General features: G+C 52.1%; 1 protein-coding gene across 8 annotated transcripts in view; it reads left to right on the forward strand.

Annotated features, from left to right (window-relative positions):
* Positions 1 to 14,734, forward strand: part of Kcnq1 (potassium voltage-gated channel, subfamily Q, member 1) — a 320,174-nt gene that overhangs the window by 40,307 nt on the left and 265,133 nt on the right. For 5 of the 8 annotated variants that reach the window (XM_006508492.3, XM_006508490.4, XM_006508491.4 and 2 more), the window contains exon 2: positions 2,315 to 2,405. In XM_006508492.3, the coding sequence (XP_006508555.1) occupies positions 2,315 to 2,405 (91 nt within the window). Of the gene's footprint in view, positions 1 to 1,564; positions 1,625 to 2,314; positions 2,406 to 14,734 lie in introns of all 8 variants that reach the window. The other 3 variants (XM_006508488.4, XM_011241982.3, XM_006508489.4) reach the window with 1 other exon arrangement.

Raw genomic sequence — 14,734 nt, forward strand, 5'->3', positions numbered from 1 at the left:
TCGATTGCCTAGAGATGAGCCCAACCCTACTTCCCTGCCTGCTGGAAATCAAAACAACACACACCCTGGATTAGTGAGGCCCCACTCTGTGAAGAGTCAGTCTGAGGAGAGAGCAGAGCCTAGTCAGCGAGGAACTGAGTCTCAAAAGGCCACAACGGTCTCTGAAAGAAGTTGAGGATACATGGCTAAAGTTAGACTTCTCTAGCAGGCATGGATGGACATCTAATCTGTGGATGGACAGCAGAGGGGCTCCAACCTAACCTAGTGTTTGCTGTGTCCACATAAGAGCCATGGCTTCCTGAGGATCTGATGTGGCTTGTTCAGCTTACAAGGGGCTTCCATATGATCAGCGCCAGGAGATAGATGTGGGCCAACAGTCAGTATGGTTACCACTGGTCAGGAGGAACACTACTGGGGGACCAAGGAGGACCTGCATGTCCTGTCGTGCTGTTCTGGGGGAGTCCTTAAGTCCATGTGGAGAGTGGACATGAGGAAACAATACTGTGTAGTGCATTGGGTGCCAGGGTTAGAGGCTGGCTGCTGTCAGAGCTCTAGGCCTATGAGGAATTCATGGTGGTAGAGATGGGGAGTGGCAAGGACTGAAGCCCACCTGGAGGCTCTGCTGGGGCCAAATCAGATGTGTGCTCTATGTGAGAATCCTGGTGTGGGTGTTGGCCAGGGATCAGTGCCAAATGGAGACGTTGCCTACTGTGATGTGAGGTTACTATAGGTGTGGTGAGTGGGGTAAGAGTTTGGGATTAAATGGAGGTATGTATGTGGTGGGGTACCAAGACCTCTGTATACCAAGCTCTATATTAGTCACCTGTTCTGAGGATGCTCACTGCCTGGTCGTGGCTGTAGGCACTAGGACTTGGCAGAGCTGTTTGGCCATAAGTGTTGTGTTTAAGGTGTCATGGGGGCAGGGTGGGTACTGGAGCAACTTCTGCAGATGATATGGGACCACACTGTAGGAACCTGAGTCTCTGCCTTTAGACAGGGCAGTAACATCAGGTCCTCAATACCAGTAAGAGGGGGACAGGGTACCACTGGAGTACCACACTGGGCATGATGTGGGGGATCTGGAGGTGGTAGAGTTGGCACCTGGGCCGGGGTGAGGAGGAACAAGAGGAGGAGGCTGGAACGTGCTGTGCATCGCAGAGCAAATGGGCATGACAAAGAGTGTCTGTCTTGGGGGAGGCATAGTAAGCTATGACTTCAGGCTTTGACCTGGCACAGCAGGTAAGAGGGGGCAATGGGGGGGGCTTTGCCTGTTGGTCTTCTGAGCCTCTAACGGTGGCTGCAGAGGCCAGGAATGGATGAAATCAATCTTAAGAGGTGTGGGAGATCTGAGTTGTGCCTCTCCCAGGAAATGGTGGCTGAGTCAGGCTACTGCTGCTGTGTGCCCTCTGGGAGGCTGAGCCTGAGGCTGGTGGTCTGGGCCTTACATACTGGGAAAACCTGATATAGGATTGATGGAGTGTGTGGGTTCCTTTGTTGAGGACAGGGGTCTGTGCTGGGGCCCTGATGACTTTGTGTATACCTTCTCTGTCTGCCCCTCTTGTAGCCCTGGGACAATGCATCAGCTCCCCACTTCTATTCTGATCCCCAAGAACATGCCAGGAGGGTACGTAGAGTCTCTGAAGCTCCCCAAAGCATCCCCCTCTCTAATAATCTGCACCCTCCCCAAAGTGGAAGCAACTTTGAGGGCCACCTTGGATGATGACACCCAGGGATGGAGAGCTTAGTGGAAGGGAGACTTATCTTCCCAGTGCCCTTGGAATCAGAGCAGGCAGCAACTGTGCCCTCAGTGTAAAAGCTATGACTTCTGGGTGTCCTCAGGGCACAGGTTCAGGCTGTGCTTGGCCTTCCTTTCTTGTGTCTCCCCCTTGGCTAAGGGACTCTATCCCCCTGCACTCCTGGGGATGAAGGCTCCTGTTTTGTAAAAATAGTACTTCTGAACTTCAATTGTACACCAAGGTTCTTGGATATACTGGGGGTTATACTGAATAATTGGATATACTGACCCATTGTCCCTAAGGCCATGGCCACCAGGCTGTGTACCGTCCCTGAGTATTGGCTGCTTTTGAGATGGCACAGTGTGGCATGTTCAAGGTCAGTGTGTATTGAGACACCAATCTGGGGTCAGTCCTAACATGGTAAATGGTTCCCATCCCATGGATCCCATGTTTGAGTGCATTAGCTAAGGAATACCTGGAAATGCCAGCACTAAAGATCTTGCATGTGGGGTGTTGGGTGAGAGGGAGGTGGCAGGGAAGCTGGATCAGGCATTGACCGTATGTCCCCTGTCTCACAGCTTCCTCATTGTTCTGGTCTGCCTCATCTTCAGTGTCCTGTCCACTATTGAGCAGTATGCCGCTCTGGCCACCGGGACCCTCTTCTGGATGGTATGTAGGCACCCGGGGCCATCAGTAAATGTCATCACTGCAACTGGAAGAGGTGGAGGAGGGCTGGGAAGGGTAGAACCACCCACTCCTGGTCTCTACCACCCTGCTACTGGGCTATCAGACAGGGCAATTCCCCTGCATCCATGCCTATCAGGCCCCTGGGCCGTGTGTTGAAGATGCAGGAAGAATAGAAAGGGTCCCTTTGTATGGGGAATTTCTGACCTAGGCCCAGAGAGAGGACAGGAGGACATGGGTACAGTGGCACTGAGGGGTGGGGTGGTTCTTGTGTGTGCCATTGCTGACTGACTCATGGGCCCTGCTGGTGTCCTAGCCCAATTCTAACTCAGTCACTGGGGTGGGCCTTTCAGCTCAGGGGACTTTCATGTATCATTTCTGGCAAGGCCATCGTGGCAGTCCTAGTGGGTACCACAACTACCTTTGTACATAGCTCTCTGCAGGCCAGACATGAGTGTGTGCCCTGTCCCAGTATAGAGCAATTTGAGGAATGGAATTTCCAAATACCAGGTTCCAGCTACACTCCGAGGAGCTTGGGGACTGTCTTGTGGGACCCATGTACTGTGAGAGGCTTAGATGTCTTTTAGGATTCCACACTCTGTGAAGGGCATGAGGACTGTCTCATGTGACCCTGAACTCTGTGAAGAGCCAACTGTGTCTTCAGGGTGCCCTGTTGTGTGTGAACTCAAATGCTTTGAGGGGCTGAGGTACTGTTGATCTGGTAGATATGAGTCCCTGAAACAGGGCTAGGATCCACTGAAGCAACTGAGGCAGACCCTGTTCTGTGAGGGCAATCAAGAGCCATGAGGGTAGACACCCCATGTATCACCATTCTCTGCTGGGCCAGATGTGGCCTTTAGAAGCAATGCTGATGGATCTATGATGCTTCTGGGAAGATGGGTGGAGGCCAGCATGGCTGGGACTATGGGGACAAGATAGCAACAGGTGGTAAAGCCCAGAATGGTGCAGCCTAGTGTCTTTCTGCTTGGGTGCACTTGTGTTTGCTTTCTGTGATGGGATGTTCCCTACCCTTACAGGGAACAAGGGCCACATTTAGCTGCCCTTCACCTTCTGCACAGGGGGTCTTAGGTGTTTCTCAGTGTTATCTATATACAGCCTCTGTCAGCTGGGCAGCTTGTCCTGCTAAGTCTTGAAGCACAGTGGTGGCTGCTCAGCCACACCCTTTTATCTTGTGTCCACTTTATCTTTCCTTTATGGCTTCTAGAGACTGAGCCACAGGAAAGATCCTTTTCCTGGATTATAGAGCTCTCTGGTCCTGGCCTGAGTGTGGTGGGTGCCTTCTTCCTCAAGTTTGAGTATTCACGTGTGATACTGTCAATGGCTTTTAGGAGTCTCCAGGGAAGCATGAGGCAGGCACTGCTCTGTTCCATCCCTGCTGCTCATCCCAACGGCCCCCTTTCCCAAAACTCCATAGGACACGTGTTTTCACTGTAGACCAAATCAAACATGAGGCTTGCCTGGTAGTACCTAGTTCTCTACAGGCCACTGGAGGGTTCATACCCTACAGTGAGCTCTGTAGCAAAATTCAGGGGCACCTGGCAAATTTCTTGTTCCTTACTCCCATCCCAAAAGTCAATGCATTCAATCCAGGGCACACCTGGTACCAAGTATTAACTATGATGGCTGTGGTGCCAGCCAGCAGTGTGCCTACCTCTGGGGTTGGGATGTCACTGTGGTTTAGGCACATGTGGTTTAGGCAGCTGCTAACAGACAGTAACAAGCTGTGATTGGAAGTTGTGGTCACTAGAGGGCGACTTCTCTTCTGAAGTTTTCTGGGACTTTTCAATGTGGGCCTTAGCCTATGATGTCCCCACACTTAACAGAGGTGCCAATTCCTGTACCTATGGTTCCTGGGCTTCAAGTCGGGGTCAGGGCCTCAAGTTTTTCCAGAAGCAACATCCAGCCAGTCTGCCTATTCCCTAGTTGGTTCCATGTGGCTGGAAAGATGCCACCAAATCTTAGCTGGCATCTCTCTGTGATGTGTTAGCTGATTAGCCTCAGTTTCCTGGATGACACCCCTTAGTCCCAGAGTATAATCTTTCAAGACCTGTCTGATGGAGCTCTTAGATATGGTTGGGGAATTTCACATGGCCCTTGTATTCCCTTATAGAACCAAGGTGGGGAAGAGGGCCCTGGGTTCCTTAGTTTTATGTGTGATGCTATCCCCACAGGTTCCTGTCAGAATTGTTCCCTTGCCCAGTACAGAGGTGGCTGCTACACGGATGAGGTCAAGTCTCTGGATATGTTATGAGAGGACATAGCTCCTGGTTACTGCTGAGGGGAATGGCCCAGGTTCTTTTCCAGAGAACTAGGTTTCTGTAGTTCTTAGTTTGGGACTTGGTCTGGAGAGCCTGGGCCAAAATGGCTCCTATGCTGAGAAGGGCCTGTGTGTCAGAACATTCCCCTGGGAGGCCTCCCAAGTACAAGTCTATATATGCACTTACGTGAATGTATTCACATATGCACAGACCCATGTATTCAAATGGACACATTCCTATATATAGCTGTGTCTTCAGGTAAGTGTGTGTTTTGTCTGAGCATGTGTGAGAGTGTAAGTGGACATTTACATGTGTAATATCCATATTAGGCCTTGTGCTTGGTTTTGTGTATTCTTGTGCACTTGTGAATGAATGCATTGTATTGTGTATCTTCATGTGTAGCTATGTTCATGCCTACGTGTAGATGGTACTGTATGTTCATGTGTCAACACATGTTCACATGTGTGTGGGCCTGTGAATGCACCTACTCCATTTCTCATCTGGTAGCTCCAGACTTGGGGTGGTTACCCCAGTAATTTTTGGCTTAGGCTCCCTTTCCTGGTGGCTTCTGCTGCCTCCCTCAGGCCAGGCTCTTTCTGGGGCCTGCTTGCCATCTTGTGGCTACTTTTGGAATTGTGAACACAGATCCAACAACCCTAAAGCAAAGGCAGGCGTGGGTGGGACCCACCCCTCCTCCATTCCCTCAGTGTGAGCGGGTCCCCACTCCCAAGGCAGCCCCTCCCCAGTCTGTTCTGCTTCCCAGAAGTGGCTCTTTGTCCACCACTGTGAGGGCAGTGACCTCATTACCTCTTTTGTCCCCTTCTCGTTCCCTGGACCCTCCCTGCCCCACAACAGCTAAGAAGAGATTTTATAGGACAAAAACCTGAGTGTCCCAGACGCTCCCTGGGTGGTTTGGGATAATTTCCAATTTCTCCCTCATGGTCTTCAGAGTGTCACACATTTAAGCATACACCCCCCCCCATCTCCAAACCTCCCTTCCCTCCCCATCTCTCCCTCCCAACTGCCTCAGGACCTTTGCACAAACACTATATATATCCAGCAGGGTTGCTTTCCTACTATTAGGACTGACCTCCGGTCAACGCTGCACACTCCCTTCTGGAACTCCCCTCTGCTCTTTTCTGGGCAACCTGGATGTGATGATGGGCTTCTTTGAGTAGGCTCACATCTCTTTCACACTTTTCTACTATGCAGAGGGAGGCTCAACACCCCGGCTGCTCAGAGTGTATATATGGAGTAGGATACAGAACCCCCTTCTTTTTAAGTCTTGTTCCCAGGCATGCCCCCTAAGGATACAATGATACCCCTGAACCTCAGTGTCTCCAACTGTAAAGTATAGGGATGAAAGTATAGTTGGCTTTAGTCTTAACCTCCCCATTTGGCTTTGCCACATTATTTTAAAGCCTCTCTCTCCCTGCCGCCTCCTGTGTGTGTGTGTGCTCGAAATGCCCACAGAATCCAGAAGATAATGTGGCAGATCCCCTAGAGATGGAGTAACAGACGATTGTGAACAGCCCAACATGCGTACCCAACCAAACTTAGAACCTCTGCCAGCGTAGCAAGGGATCTTAACTGCTGAGCCATTGTCTGTCCCCAACTTTGCCATGTTCGTAAGCTGTATCCTCACATGCTAGCCTTTAGAGGCCATACCTTCCAGGATTTGAGCTGGCTGTGTCTAGTGGCTTACTTCAGAGTCATGACCATGGTGTTGGGGAAGCAGATGTGAGGCTGGCGTGTGTCCAGCCTGGACATATGGACCAGTGAAGAAGTGTATGGCTCAAAGGACCTTGTATATAGGGTGGTGATATTTTCCTAGAAGACATGATGATTGGTCAAAGGGTTAGGTAAGGAGGAGTTGTGTGCTGTTGCAGATGGCTCATGGCCTCCGAAAGGTGCATGTGTCCTAGGCCCACGCAGATATCATGGTTGTGGATTCCAGGCCTCTAGGGTGAGAATGGCTGTTGGAGCCTCAGGCTGGGGGACATAGTGTAGAATGCAGCTGCTACATGCTGTGGACGGGAGTTGGGTGAAAAACAAAGATGTTTATTTCAGCCTTTGAGCTAAGGACAGGGCAGCCTCTGACGAGCTGTGGAGACACCAGGTGGCGCTCTTGTAACACACATTCCAGCAGCCCTTGGGCCGAGCCCAGAGTGCCGAGCGCGGGAGCCCAAACCACAGCCCGCGGTGCCCCACGGGGGCCCAGGGCAAGGGAGCTCTGTGAGGGATTCTGGGAGCACATTGGGTAAATGGTGGAGAAGAAGTCACGCGAGGCTGTGTTCCCCAACCCCAGCGCCGGTACTCCTGCCTCAGCGCCTGGCTTTCGTGGTGCCAGAGCCCTGTTATCTCAGCCAGGGCCAAGGAAGCCAGGCGGCCTCCGAGGGATTAAGCATTCTGCTGAGCCAGGCATATTCTGTGGGTCTGAAAAGCTGTTCTTGGAGAAAACTGGGCCCTGCCAGGCCAGGGTCTGGCTAGAACTTTGATCAGGGGTGTTATAGGTGTGCTTGGCCTTGAAACTTGTTTGTGGCCCCAAGGAGGACACCCCCCCTCCCGCCGCCCAGCCCCCAATCCGGCCTCTGAATCTAGAGCAAGCTGTATGTACATCTGTAGACGTGGCGCACATGTGTGTGCACGCCGTGTACGTGCAAGTCTGCTGAATGTGCATGCACGCCGCCAAACCCACCCACCCCTCCTTGCAATAGGAGACCCTGGCCAGGCCCAGGTGCAGGGCTGTTTTTTGTCTCTCAAACCCCAGCTTGTTTTCAAATCCCACACAAAGACAGCTGCATTGAAAAAGTCCTAGCACACACTCCAGCTCCGTGAGCCCCACAGCCCGCATACCAGGGAACTGTCCCGCCATGCCTGCGGTTAAAACCCGTGAGCCGCGCGGCCGGAGGCCTGGGGGATGAGGTCATCTCTCCAGTTTCCTCCCTTACTGTGAGGCTCCCTGGCCCCGCAGGGGCGACCCACCTCCCTGCAGCTGGACCCTTCCTGGCCCGCCCTTGCTTTCTGTAACTCTCTTGGCAGGCCTCAGTTTCCCAGGGGCAAAATGAGATCCGGTGGGCTCTCTGAGCCCTTAAAACAGCCCTTGCTGGGTCCTACTTTCAAGTGGAACAGGGTCAGCTCCCCAGGTCCCAGACCCTCGTTCACACTCAGCAGGGCCTCACATGTTCTTGCATTCGTTTTCACACCCTTTCCTGCCAGTGGAGACTTTATTGGCGTTAAATTCAGCGCCTAGCTTCATGTCTTGGTGCTGTGTCTAGGTTTTGCTTTGGTTTAGTTTGTTTTCACGGTCTATCTGTTGTAGAGCTTGCTCTTAGCTCTCCATCTTCTGTTGCTTGGAGTCACAGCGGGTGTTCTGTTTTTTTGGCTGAGACACGCCTTGGGTTGTACCTAGTGTACCGTTGCTGCTTGCACTGTATTTGGCCATGTGTCCCACTGCCTGGTCTGTTGTTCTGTCTGAGATCTCTTATGGGGGCATTAATATCACACCTGTTAGCTGCACTCGTGAGAGTCAGTATGCTTACTCTATCCCTGTCCCTGAAGACTAGTTTGCAGCCGAGGGAAGAAGACTTCTGCAGGTTGAGTCACTGCTGCAGCAGCACAAGGTCAGGAGACCAGCAGGGAGCTTGAGTTTTCCACCACCAAGCCCAAGATCTGACTTCCTGTGGGGCCCCAGCCCCCTGCTTGGAGAGATCTAGTTCTCAGGGCTCTTTAGAGATGCTGTCCAGCTAACCGTGTACCCAGTAGTGTTGCCAGCTCTCTCCTGGGCTCCTGGGTCCTCTGAGGAAACATTGTGTCCCTCTCAGGACTAGAACTTACTTTCTTTCTTTCTTTTTTTTTTTTTTTTTTGTTTTTTGTTTTTTGTTTTTTGTTTTTCGAGACAGGGTTTCTCTGTATAGCCCCGGCTGTCCTGGAACTCACTTTGTAGACCAGGCTGGCCTCAAACTCAGAAATTCGCCTGCCTCTGCCTCCCAAGTGCTGGGATTAAAGGTGTGCTCCATCACTGCCCAGCTGGACCAGAACTTTCTACGTCCTCAGCACACAAGGTTCCTATTGCCCCAGCTGTCATTTTGCCACTTTAAAAGATATTCCCCACGAGATGCCCACCTTTTTTGATTGAGTTGTTTTCTCCTACATTCATTGAGGAAGAGAGTAGCTGTGAAGCTCCAACTGTGTTTCAGGCTGTGTGCTAATGGGACAAGGGCTTCAAGTTCCTACCCAGAACTCACACCTTGGGGTCCTGTAGACATGGAAGCCACATGCCATCTGCGTGTAGTCCCTGGAGGGCTGTTGGGGATAATGGAACAGACATGGGCTCAGCTCTGCTTGTAGCCCCCAGGGCATCCAGAGGCTTGGGGGACTTGGGGGTACTCTCCCGAACTGTTGGTGCCTCTCTCCAGGAAGACAGCTGCTCTGTGGCTTAGTCTAGGTGGGAGGATGTCACACCTAGTCTGGGGATGGGTGGGTGACATGGGTGAATGGATGGGGCTGGGCTGCTTCTAAGGACCTCAAGATCTCCAAGCTGTGCAAAAAAAGTCCCACTGGTTGGGCACAGAGCTTATATGTCCTGCTGGATTGCTAGAAATGCCTGCTATGTTGGGGCGCAGCAAAGCCTTTTGCCTCCTACCTGCCCAGCATCTTTCACATGCTGTTATGGTGCCCATGAGCTGGGGCAGGAACGGTGGGCGGATCCCAATATCTTCTCCATTTCAGCTGCTAGAGAATGTAGGGGTTGGCTGGAGTGCTGAAACCCTGCCTGCTAGGGGCTAAGAAGGGCATGGTAGCACATAGCCAGCAGGCTTGTGGACTCCTCTGTGGTTTGGTTGGTTGTTTTCCAAACCAGGATAGAGACTGTGTGGCCCTTAAAACCTACAGCACGTGTTTTATGGCCTTCGAGAAAGTTGTCCAATCCTCATTCTGTTCAGAAGGAGAATGTGCAGAATGGTGGTTGCTGGTATGCTTTATTTTATTGTTGTTGTTGTCGTTCTGAGACAACACCTTGTGTAGTTCAGAGTGGCTCCAAACTCAAAGAGCTCTACCTGCCCCTGCCTCCCTAGTGCTGAGATTGGAGGCATGTGCCACCACATCTGGCAACTTTGAATGGCCTTGAACTCCTGACCCTCTTGGTTTCTAATGATCCATGGACACTAAAATGGCACTTAAGTTGCAAATGTGTCTGGACCACATGGGTGTGCTGCACTGTCCCACACTGGTCTTTGCGGCTCAGGATGGCTTGTGGATACTTTGGTTTCACAGTGTCTTTCTTCTGTATTTCCATGTTGACACACACGACACTTGTTCTTAGTTCATGCCACTTCAGATGACTCTGCCTGGGGCCACTAGGTGGTTTTCTCTACTCCATCTGTGTCACTTTTCTCTCTCTTTAAATACATCTTGTGGGGCTTTCCAAAGATGCTGGGACTATGTCCCTGTCCCTTATCTTTAGAAAGTCAGTGTATGCTCCTAGAAGAAGGCGCTCTCCCTCGTTACTGTAATAGTTGGCTTTAATGGTCAACTCAACAAACCTAGGATTGCTTGGAAAGACTCCCAGTGGGGGATGGTCTGCATTGGGCTGATCTGTGGGTGTGTTTGTGGGGTAATTGTCTTAACTAAGTTAATTGATGTGGGAAGCCCACTGTGGATGGTAGGACCTCTTGGTCTGACTGGTAGGGGAGAACTGAAGCTGAGCACAAGCAAGCAAGCAAGCAAGTATGCATTCTTTGCACTCTGCTCTCGACTCTGACTGAAGTTCCCACTTGGACTTCCCCGCAACAATGGACTGTAACTTGGAATTGTAAACTGAAATACAGCTTTTCTCTTCCTTTCCTTTTATTGCTTTTATTTTTGAAAGTAGGATGCATGGGACATATCTGGGAGGGTGGAAATGGCAGGTCAGGCCTTCTCTATCACAGTGGACACAGTTTAGGAGCCATGGATCCTAGGTCCTCAGGTTTATGGGGTTTAAACTGGCCATCACCCTGCCCTGGAGGCAGCGGCTTCCTTTTACAAGGCCTGCACACTGTAAGAGCAGGAAAGCCAGCATCCTCAGCTGCCACCAGATTTCCTGAGCCTCCTAGGCCTTAGCGTGGAGGGTCTTGCAGGACATAGCTCTGGTGTCTGCATCCTCTGTGAAACCAGAGCGAGCCGTGTGCAGTGGCAAGAATCGTCACGTAGCACATTTGTTCAGAACCGGATAAAATCCTGAGGAGCCTGGGGCAGAAGGAGAGGACAGTAAGACATGGTGGGAACCTTCTAGAAGGATGCCACCCATTCCTCGCTACCTGGCATGTGGGGATTAGTTGGAGGCTTCCAGGCAGGGTGGCGCGAATGCAGGCAGGGCCTGCCTGTGGTTGGCTCTGTAGGTGCAAAGCCATGGCCTACCTGGGTTTGCAGGGCCTGCTTCCTGTTTCTCTCCCTCCAGGCTCTTCTCCACACCCTTTCCTGGTGACTCTGAGCCCAAAGGGGAAGAGAAGCATGTGCTTGGCAGCAGGGTCTCATGGCCTCAAGAAGACCCCTTGGCACTAGCTCTCACTGTTCCCTTGTGGGCGTGTGGTCAGTTTCCACTCCTGTACTACATCTTGTCATGGGGACAGAATCAATGGGAGCGACCCTCTCACCCCCCCCCCCCGCCGCCTCCACCCCACCCCAAATCTACAGTTCTGTTTTAGCCCCAAGATCTACCTTCCTGGGAGCTTACCATTCCCTGTACCATTCAGTTAGGAGATCTGCAAGGGGAGACTGAGACAGCATCAGGATAATGCTCTCTCTCTCTCTCTCTCTCTCTCTCTCTCTCTCTCTCTCTGTGCGCGAGCACACACACACACACACACACACACACACACACACGCGCGCGCGCGTGACTCATGTGTAGTGTGTACATAGTTTCCTGGCCCCCTCCCAGGGCCTCCAGGTATCTGGGTGGTCTTATACTCCCCTCTCTTCACCCCCTACTCCCCCTGCCCTTTTCTAACAATTGTGCTGACTCAGCTCCAGGTTGGTAAGTAGTGATAAATCAGCCTGGGTGGCCAAGTGTGGGGCTCCCAGGGGTTATTTGAGGGTCCTGGCTTATGGCAGGGTTACATGGGGCTCCCGTGTCGGTAGGAAAGGTCTTTCTGTGGCAGGAGCCTCCTGTCCTTCTAAAGGAGGACAACCGTTCAGGAGCCAAGGACCCCAAGGCAGGCTGGTTCCTATTCAGACTCCAGGAACTAGGGGTGTGTGTTGGGGTGAGGGTAAGGGGGGTACTGTCATCAGGCACTGTGCTTTCAGTGACCTGGATCTGGCTGGGGCCCAAGGAGGCTTCCATTCCTGAGATCAGAGGGTTTCCTTCTCCACCATCCTTCCTTTAGGCCCAGCACAAAAGTCAGACCTGGGGTGGGAGCTGCCTGCTGGGGGTGGTTCTCCACTCGGGTTTAGTGGGATTAGAGTGTGCCGGCCAGGGACAGGTGTTTCCTTTATGCTCTGCCCAAGGCTGGACAGAGTCTCCTCAGTGAGTGCTGCATGCGGTGGGGGTCTCCAGTTCAGAGTAGCTGGGGGGGGGGGTGGCCGGGTTTTGTTAGGCCCTTGTTTTTACATCTGACCCTGGCCAGCTGGAGCACTTCGCTTTAAGTGCAGGCTAACAGCTGACATAATATAGTGGGGTGGGCTGAGTAGGCTGCCCTGGCACCCCCTCTGCAGTGGGGCACCTGGGGGCTGCTTGGGGGCTGCGTTGGGGGTAAGAGGATGAGCCGCAGGGCCTCATGGCTGAGGGGCACAGCTCGGTGGAGTCCGCCAGCTGTCTGCCTGGAGGAGCGGGCTGCCTAAGTGGCGAGGGCTGGGGGCCTGAGTGTCCCCCAGGGCATCACACTCAGACGGGTCTCCCATCACGTTCTTGGCCTCCCAGGGTCACTCAGAACGAAAACCAGAGGCCCGGGCTGTGTGCTATTGAAGCATGTCATTGTGTGACTTCGCAGGTGGGAGGGAGGGAGGGGGCTGGGGGCAGCCTCTCAGGGTCGAGAGGCACACTTGAGCACCCAGGCCCCTTGGCCCCTTGCTTTTTTGAGCTGACCGGTGAGGGAAGGCTCCAGCAGCAGCTTCCTGTAGACTGTCTGTCTCCTGGTGACAAGGCTGCATGGCGACTGGGGTCTCTGGGTGGAGCAAGTGGTGTTTTTGGACTGGGGGTTGGGGGCCAAGGGCTGGGGCTGGGGCTGGGGCTGGGCTATGGCAGCCTCTTCAATAGCTGTGGGAGGTGCTCTGACCCAGAGGCCATCTCAGTGTGTCTGGACTGCTGGGCTTGAGAAATGGAGTATGTCCTCAAGTACCTTCAGGGTCGTGGCAACCAGGGGCCGTGCTCTCCTCCCCTATGTGGGCGATGCTTGAGAAAGCAAGCCCTGGCCTCTGGTGTCAAAGCTTTGTGTTCTCGTGGGTATTTATAACACAGACTCTTCTCGGGAGATGTGGCTCTGGGGGCTGAGTGCAGGTGGACCCAGCACTTGTGGTCTGCAAAAGAGGCTGGGAACTGTGAGTAGTAACAATGGCTTCCACACTTGCTCAGGAGTGTTAAATAGCAGGTTGGAAGAAAAGGCAGCCGAGCACAGCTGGGACGCTGAGTTGTGATATGCACGTTCAGGGGGGTAGGGGGTGGGGCATACACATCCACACATACATGCACAGATGTGTGAGAAGGCACACATGTGCATGACCTGTGTGCACTTCTCTTATCTGCACATACTTTGGAGTCACGCACTTATGCAGTTTGAATGCTGTGCTTGGATCCGAGCCTGCCGGGAGTGGGACACCCCTGCCCTTGGGGCCCGTTCCATTTGCACATTGAATTCAGGAACTATCAGCACGAGGAGCCTGGATGAGAACTGTCACACGTGGATTAGGAGCCTAATTCTGCAGAGTGGGAGCTGGTCAGTGTCTGAGTGCTGTGGAGCTCTCTGGAGGCCTGGGGGGTTCTTTCACATTAAAGGTAGCCATCCATCCTTCCATCCATCCATCCATCCATCCATCCATCCATCCATCCATCCTTCCATCCATCCATCCTTCCATCCATCCATCCATCCTTCCTTCCATCCATCCATCCTTCCATCCATCCATCCATCCATCCATCCATCCATCCATCCATCCTTCCTTCCATCCATCCTTCCTTCCTTCCTTCCTTCCTTCCTTCCTTCCTTCCTTCCTTCCATCCATCCTTCCATCCTTCCTTCCTTCCTTCCTTCCTTCCTTCCTTCCTCACTTCATCTCTTCCCCTCTCTTTCATTTCTTAACGTGGTTCTATTCCCTAGCTCCCTCTGAGGCTGAAAATGATCTTGAGTTGATCCCCCTGCCCTCAGCTCATCAGTGCTGGGATTACAGCCCTACTTTGCCACATCCAGTTTATGTGCTGTTGGAGATTAAACCCAGGGCCTCCTACAAGCTAGGCAGACACACTATCAACTGAACTACATTGCGTTCTTTACCATGGCTGTGTCTCTTCCTGCTCACGGATGAGGCTTGATCCCTGCTCATTGCTTCATATTGACAACAGACAGTTCCCTGGACGTAGCGGTTGTTCCCAGAGCCTGGAGCTGAAGCCAGGCCTGACCTTAGAAATTTCCACCTTCTTCCATACTGTGGCTTGCCTTCTCATTTATTTAACAGTGTGGTTTAAAAACAAACAACAAACAAAAAAACAATGTTTGGGTCTTGGAGTGTGACCCAGTTCTAGAGCACTTGCCTACTGTGCACAAGGCCTCAGATTTCATTCCTATCACCCCCAAAAAGAAATTTTCAATTTTGTGAGGTCAAATTTATATCTTCTGTTGTTTTAATTACCTTTTAATTCATACTTAGTAATCATATATATATAAAGTGTGACATAAATATTTTCTTATTGTCGTTCTATAGTTTTAGATTTGTGATGTGACGTGAGTGTGTGTGTGCATGTGAGTGTGTGCTTGTGTGTGTGTGTGTGTGTGTGTGTGTGTGTGTGTGTGTGTGTGTACACGTGATGGGGTACTCACCCATTCTGGTGTTTGTGGAGCCAGAGGTAGA

The sequence above is a fragment of the Mus musculus genome, chromosome 7 (genome assembly GCF_000001635.26).
Source record: "Mus musculus strain C57BL/6J chromosome 7, GRCm38.p6 C57BL/6J".
Taxonomy (NCBI): Eukaryota; Metazoa; Chordata; class Mammalia; order Rodentia; family Muridae; genus Mus; species Mus musculus.